Here is a 7,419-nt window from a genome sequence, read left to right as displayed (position 1 = left end):
GGCATCTATGCCATTTAACATTCCTACCAGCAAATGAATGGGGCTTCCAATTTCTCCAAATCTTTCTCAACACTTATTTTTCTTTTGAGGGGTTTATGGTCAACCTTGTGTGTGTCCCCCTGACCTGGAATGAGAGGCAGTTGTTGGCTCCTCAGCGCAGAGGCTTGAAACTGATTTCAGGTCTTAGCACTTGAGTCATCTCTTCAGCCTGAATCTTCCTTTTTTCCGAGATAGGATATCATAATTACCTTCAGCCGACTTTCCACTAGCAGTGTGGATGAAAACGGATTTGGGCCATCTGATCTCCTCCACCTCCCAAATGATGGGATTAGCTGTGTATGGTACTTCCAACTGAAGTCAGAGCTCCCAACTGCTAGGCAGGTGTTCTATCAATGGAGCAACGTTCCAACGTTCCTGGCTCCGCCTTTACTTTGATTGTTTACATATGAAATTGTATTGGTGCCAGCTGTTGGAAAGTGTTATTTCTTCATTTTAAATGCCTGTAGAGAAATAGTTTTCTGTCTGCACTTTTAACTTATTTCCCTTGATATGTCTGTCCATCTCTATGGCAGTCCCACACTGCCTTTTGGTTGCCTTTCAACTTCTGCTTTTCCACGATTATTTGGGTGACTTGGTGTCCCCTCCAATCCCTGAAGAGTTTTAAGATTTTTTCCACATTTCTTTAAAAACAACCAACCAAACCAACCAACCAACCAACCAACCAACCAACCAACCAACCAAGCTTTAGAATGTTGATAAAGATTGCATGGAATTTCTAACTTGCTTCAGGAAATGCCATTAATTAGTTTTGTATCTATCACAACAACCTCATACTAACATTGCCTATAAATATTTAGTGCCTCACATACTCTTTGAACTAGTTTTGACATATTCCTGGCTTCTTCATTGATGAGTTGAAACAGCTTGACACATGCACTTTACATTTGCATAAGAATCCAAATTTTATGTTTTTGAAAGTGGGATATTTAAACAACAAGGTCACACATTATTTTAGGGAAATTATTTTCCACTTCATGAAGATTGCTCGGGGAGCTTTAAATAATATTGTTGCTTGGATGGTACCTCCAGAGAATCTGATGTAATTGGTTTTGAGCATAGTCCTGATTTTTCCCCCCACCCTTGGTGATTATATCTAGGGTTGAGAATTGTTGTCTCCTTAGGGAAGGTGTGGTGAAGCCACTGACTCTTGGGAGCCTCACTGCAAACAGTCGCTGCAAGGAGATGTCAGTAAAGAGACACAACCCTGGGAACCTGCTTTCCTGTTAGTTGTGAGATTTTCCCCAGATGAAAGAAATAAGTGGAAAGTGGAATTTTAGTTTTAATGTCAACCTATCCCTCAGTGGCTCCTGTGTGTGTGTGTGTGAGTGTGTATATATGCTCACAGATGGATTATTTGTGTTGACATGCTTATGTGTACCCACATGTATGTGGAGGTGTGTGGAGGCCAAAGGTTAATGTTGGATGTCTTTCCCAATTACCCTCCACCTTATTCATGAACATTTAAAAAGGAAAATAGTATGTCATTAGTTTGTTTGTTTAATTTGTGAGTTTTGAGCTGTAGAAATCATAGGACCACTTGTGAGAATCAGTTTCTTTTTCTGCCGGGAGAGTCTCAGGGATGGAACTCAGGTCAGCTGGACTGTGTGGCAGGCTCCTTTACAAGCTAACGTTACTAGCTACTGGTATCTCTACCTTATCTCTCATCTCTCTATCTCTCATTTATCTATCTATGTATCTGTCTGTGGCAAGGTTTCTCACTGAACTTGAAACTAGCCAAGTGGGCTGGACTGACTGGCTAGTGAGCCCCAGGAATTTGTCTGTTTCCACCTCCCGAGCACTATGATGACAGGCATGTGTCATCATCATGCCTGGCTTTTACATGAGAGTTTGGCATCCAAATTTATCTCTGTGCTTACGTGGCAAACATTTCCATGATCAAACTGTCTTCCCTATGTCTTCTTTTGTGATTTGAAAAAGAATGGTTCCCATATTTGAATGGTTACTTACAAGGGTGTGACACTATTTGAAAGGATTAGAAGGATCAGGAGGTGAGGAGGAAGTGTGTCACTTGTTGGAGGAGGTGTGTCTGGGTTGCAGGCTTTGAGGTTTCAAAACCCATGCTGTGCCTGGAGTCTCTCTTGGCCTATGAATCAGGATGTAGCTCTTATCTACTCTCCAGCACCTTGTCTGCCTGTGTGTCACTATGTTCCCTGCCATGATGATAATGGACTAAACCCCTGGAACTGTAAGCAGACCCCCCGATAAATACTTTCTTTCGTGAGAGTTGCCTTGGTGTCTCTTCACAGCTATAGAACAGTGACTAAGATCCTCCTTTTTAATAAAAGAAAACTGAACGTCTATCCTTGTCCTCTGCCACTGAAAAAATATAACCCATTGTCTCTAAACGGTGACAAGAAAGACGGCTTCCTAAACCTCCAGTCACTAAGCGGACAGCCAAAGTAATGAAGGGATGGGCACAGGGAGGCAGCAGGCTGAGAAAAGAGGAGGGTAGCCCTAGCCAGAAAGCATTGCGATTTCATTGGAGCTCTTTGTGCTTTTGTAAAAAGATGGTAATGCATGGAGATTGAACTGGGAATGCTTTAGTGACTGTGGGAAATTTAAAAGTAATTTACCGTCTTTTCTATCAAAGGGTTAAATAAGACAGGGCTCCATCTTAAGGATATTTTTATTTTCTGTGTATAGGTGTTGGGCTGACATGTATGTGTGGGCACCACTTGCGTACCCATTGTCCACAGAGTCCAGACAAAGGTGTTGAACTCCCTGGACTGACAGAGGGTTGTGAGCCACCCCGTGAGTGTTGGGAATTGAACATGATTCCTCTGGAAAAATAGCAAGTGCTCTTAAACACTGACCATCTCTATCCCCACAAAATTTCTTTAAAAAAATTGTAAATCTGAGCCGGGGTGGGGGGTAGGGGGTGGCGCATGCCTTTAGTCCCAGCAGAGGTGGGTGGATCACTGTGAGTTCAAGGCCATCCTGGTCTACAAAGTGAGTCCAGGACAGCCAAGGCTACGCAGAGAAACCCTTTCTCAAAAAAAAAAAAAAAAAAAAAAAAAAAAAAAAGTAAATAAGCTGCTTGGGCTTGGCAGAAACTCAAATTCCTCCATAGTCAGCACTTCTTGAAACCAAAAATATATGCTCAAGGCTGCCCACAGTGCTGAAAATTGAATTCTACTTATCAGCCGTGTTGCCTTAAAACAGATAATCAGATAAGAATGTGAGGCCAAGCTCTGACCACTCACAAGGAGGCACAAGACCCCCTTTGCGTTAGAAATACAAACCCAGTGCCATCTCCTCCTCCCTCCTCCCACTGGGTGCTCTTGCTTGATATGGCTTGGTTACACAGCCTTCCGCAGAAGCAAAACTTTTAGTTTTACTAAAATGCTTTGGACTGTGTGGTTACTTTCTTGAGCTCCTACACCCGTGTCTTACAGTGTGGGGTCCTCTCTCCACGACCAGCCTCGGGAACTGAGGGAACTTCCTATTTGGAAGGTGCGCCTCTGTGACCTTGGATGGGGAGACACTTCCTGGCTCCCCAAATCAAACCGAAACCCCAAATCAAAACAGAAACCCCAAATCAAAAATAGACCAGCCATGTGGAGATGAAGAGCCTCAGGCAGGCATGAAGCACAGGCAAAGCTGACAAGGAAAGCTACCACTTGTCCTGTATCACCCAGAACATTTTTGCTCTTTAGGTCATTCCTCTCTTCTGCCTTCTGAGAATCTGCTTCTTTGTTATTATTTATTTATTTATTTTTGTTTTTCAAGACAAGGTTTCTCTCTGTGTAACAGCCCTGGCTGTGCTGAAATTCCCTTTGTAGACCAGGCTGGCCTCAAACTCACAGATACCTACCTTCACACCATTGCCCTGCTCTTACTTCTTTTAAAAACTTGACTTATGACTTTATTTATTTAATTTGTTTAGTGTGTGTGTGTGTGTGTGTGTGTGTGTGTGTGTGTGAGATTTGTGTGTAGGTGCCTGCAAAGGCCAAAAGACGGCACTGGATTCCCCTGGAACTGGAGTCGCAAGGCTGCTGTGAGTTGCCTGATGTGGATGGTGGGAACGTAACTTCAGAGCTTAGCGCCTTGAGAACTCATAAGGATTCCTTATTACCATACATCAAGATTTTATCCTGTTCCAATATTTGAAAGCTTAACTGTTTTTTTGTTTGTTTGTTTGCTTTTTGTTTTAGTGCACATTCATCACTTTTAGGACTATTACTTTTCAAACTTAAAATATAGTTATCATTTAACAATATGTGACTATATGACTATAGAAGATAATAGAATACAAAAGTATAGAAAATAAAAAGTAGATGTAAACCTGTTCCTTGTCCGCTTTGTCTCCCACTCTCTACCCTGCCTGCGAGACAACTTCCTTCTGAAGTTCTTACCTGCAGAGCTCTCCATACTTAATAATTTTAGCCGGGTGGTGGTGGTGGTGCACACCTTTGATCCTAGCACTCAGGGAGGCAGAGGCAGGTGGATCTCTGGGTTGGAGGCCATCCTGGTCTACAAAGCGAGTCTAGTCAGAGCTACACTGAGAAACCTTGTCTTGAACAAAAAACAAAGAAACAAACAAAGAAACAAACAAAAATTCATTCTTGGCAGAGGACTGTGCAAATAAACCCACACTAATGCACATGCTCCTGTGGAGTTGTCTGCTTAAAAAACCCATTTGGGCACATGCATCTCATCTCAGCACTTGGGAAGCAGAGGCAGGTGGGTCTCTGTGAATTTGAGGCCAGCCTGGTTCACATGGCAAGTTCCAGGACAGCCAGGGCTACATAGAGAGACCCTGTCTCAAAGAATAAACAAACAACTCACCTCCACTAAATCTTGTTAAATAACCTTCCTTCTCGTTTCTTAATATATTCTGATCAATGCGTTACGGTACAGAATTCATTCTCCTTCATCATGCTACATCCTATACAATCTACCTAGTGGTTGACTGTCCCACGTGATGCCTGCATTAAGTCCCCAGCACCTTACAAAAAGGAAACAACACAAGTGTTCCCATTCACGAACACAGTGATGCCTCTGTATGTAGTTCTCCACACAACCCCATCAGCTTTGTTAGAACCAAAGGCTTTGGAGAAAGCAACCTGCCCCTGAATGGGTGTAGTCGGAAGAGGATTCTCTCTCTGATTTTATAATGATAATGCTTTTGTTTATACATTTTAACTATTTTCTGTAAAAGATCTCATTTAAACTCTGTCTAATGATATTTGGTTCTGGAAGAGCCTGGCGATTCTCCTGATAACACTGTTTTTATTGCAATAAATTCATACAGCATGAGAGAAAACCAGCACGATAATGTTGTTATTGCTATCCATGCAGTCATTATTTAACAGAGATGAAAATTAATAATCTCAATATTACTCCATGCCTGGCCTTACCCAGATTTGAATATTTACTAGCTGAATCTTGCTGTTTCCTACTTCTATGCTTCAAAATACATGAGGAGAAATCAACAGAATTAAAGGGAAAAAGACAATTATATGCTTAAAGTACCAGGTTTTAAGATCTAATAACAATTGATAGAAAAATTAGATCCCTCCTAAAATAGGTAAAGAATTGGAAAATTTGAATACCATCATCTTCCAAGTTGACTTAGTTGATATTTATAAGATATACCAGAAACTAACGAACAAGCCTCTTTTCCAGCACTTACTCTAAACTAACCAAAAAAAAAAAAAAAAAAAAAAAAGTCATTATGAAAGTTAGGTTAAGAAGTGTCTACAGATTTAGAAAATTTTAATTTATTATAAAACATGTTTTTAGACATTTAAAATTAATACAATACAAAGGCAAACTCCAAACATTCACAAATCAAGTAACATACTTCTAAATGATTCATGTGTCCGTTAGAAGTCACCAGGGAACAGTGTTTTAAGCTATACAATAAGGAACATGTCAAAATTTGTGGGCTCAAACTACAAGGGCATTTAGATGGAAGATAGAACTTTAAATTCTTACATCAGTAATCAGCGGTGTTGTACGTATGGTATGTGAAGGCAACATAAGAAAAACACCGGAAGCTGAAAGCAGGCCGAGTGGATGCAACAGAAGGATCATGGCTGCCAGAGTGCTTGAGTCCATTGGGAAGTTGGGCCTGGCTTTAGCTGTAGCAGGAGGCGTGGTGAACTCCGCCTTATATAATGTGGATGCTGGGCACAGAGCTGTCATCTTTGACCGATTCCGTGGAGTGCTGGACATCGTGGTGGGGGAAGGGACTCACTTTCTCATCCCTTGGGTACAGAAGCCAGTTATCTTCGACTGCCGCTCTCGACCGTGGAATGTGCCGGTCATCACTGGGAGCAAAGATCTGCAGAACGTCAACATCACCCTGCGTGTCCTCTTCCGGCCGGTGGCCAGCCAGCTTCCTCGCATCTACACCAGCATAGGCGAGGACTACGAGGAGCGGGTGCTGCCGTCTATCACCACAGAGGTCCTCAAGTCTGTGGTTGCTCATTTCGATGCTGGAGAATTGATTACCCAGCGAGAGCTGGTCTCCAGGCAGGTGAGCGATGACCTCACAGAGAGAGCAGCGACTTTTGGGCTCCTCCTGGATGACGTGTCCCTGACACATCTGACCTTCGGAAAGGAGTTCACAGAAGCGGTGGAAGCGAAACAGGTGCTTCAGCAGGAAGCGGAGAGGGCCAGGTTCGTGGTGGAAAAGGCTGAGCAGCAGAAGGCGGCAGCCATCATCTCCACTGCGGGTGACGCCAAGGCAGCTGAGCTGGTCGGCAACTCACTAGCCGCAGCAGGTGATGGCCTGGTTGAGCTGCGCAAGCTGGAAGCCGCTGAGGACATTGCAAACCAGCTCTCTGGCTCTCCGAACGTCACCTACCTGCCACCTGGGCGGTCCGTGCTCCGCAAGCTTCCCCAGTGATGCCTCGTTCCCTGTTTGACTTTTTCAGGCCAACCAGGCCATTTGTTCTTCTGCCCCAACCTAAGAAATCAGTGTGAGCAGTGTGAGTTTTCATGGTTGGCTTAAAGTGAAGAAAATAAAAGTAAAATCACTTCAGATCTCTAATTATTAAAAACAGGAAGAGAGAGAGAGAGAGAGAAGAGGAGAGGAGAGGAGAGAAGAGCAACACAGTAAACCCAAACGTAGAAGGGAGAAATAAGCACCACAAGAGCATATCAAGAAACACAAAATCCAAATAAATGAACAAAAATTACAAATTAAAAAGTTGGAGGCTGGGAAGGAGGGTCAGTGAGTTAAGCACTTGCCATCAGGTGTGGGGACCTGGGTTTGGAGGCCCAGGACAAGAGTCAAGCAGGGCTCACCTCTTGACTCATGGAGGGGGTGAGAGGTAGAGAGTAGAGATCTCTGGATGCTGGCATGCAGCAAGCCTGGTTCAGGCACAG

General features: G+C 43.3%; 1 protein-coding gene across 1 annotated transcript; it reads left to right on the top strand.

Moving 5' to 3' along the window:
• Window positions 1-6,118: 6,118 nt before the first annotated feature.
• Window positions 6,119-6,937, top strand: LOC110540742 (prohibitin 1-like). Its single transcript, XM_021627494.1, has one exon. The coding sequence runs from the start codon at window positions 6,119-6,121 to the stop codon at window positions 6,935-6,937; it is 819 nt and encodes a 272-aa protein (XP_021483169.1).
• The last annotated feature ends 482 nt before the right edge of the window (window positions 6,938-7,419 follow it).

The sequence above is a fragment of the Meriones unguiculatus genome, chromosome 9 (assembly GCF_030254825.1).
Source record: "Meriones unguiculatus strain TT.TT164.6M chromosome 9, Bangor_MerUng_6.1, whole genome shotgun sequence".
Lineage (NCBI taxonomy): Eukaryota > Metazoa > Chordata > Mammalia > Rodentia > Muridae > Meriones > Meriones unguiculatus.
This window is presented reverse-complemented; position numbering and strand designations above follow the sequence as displayed.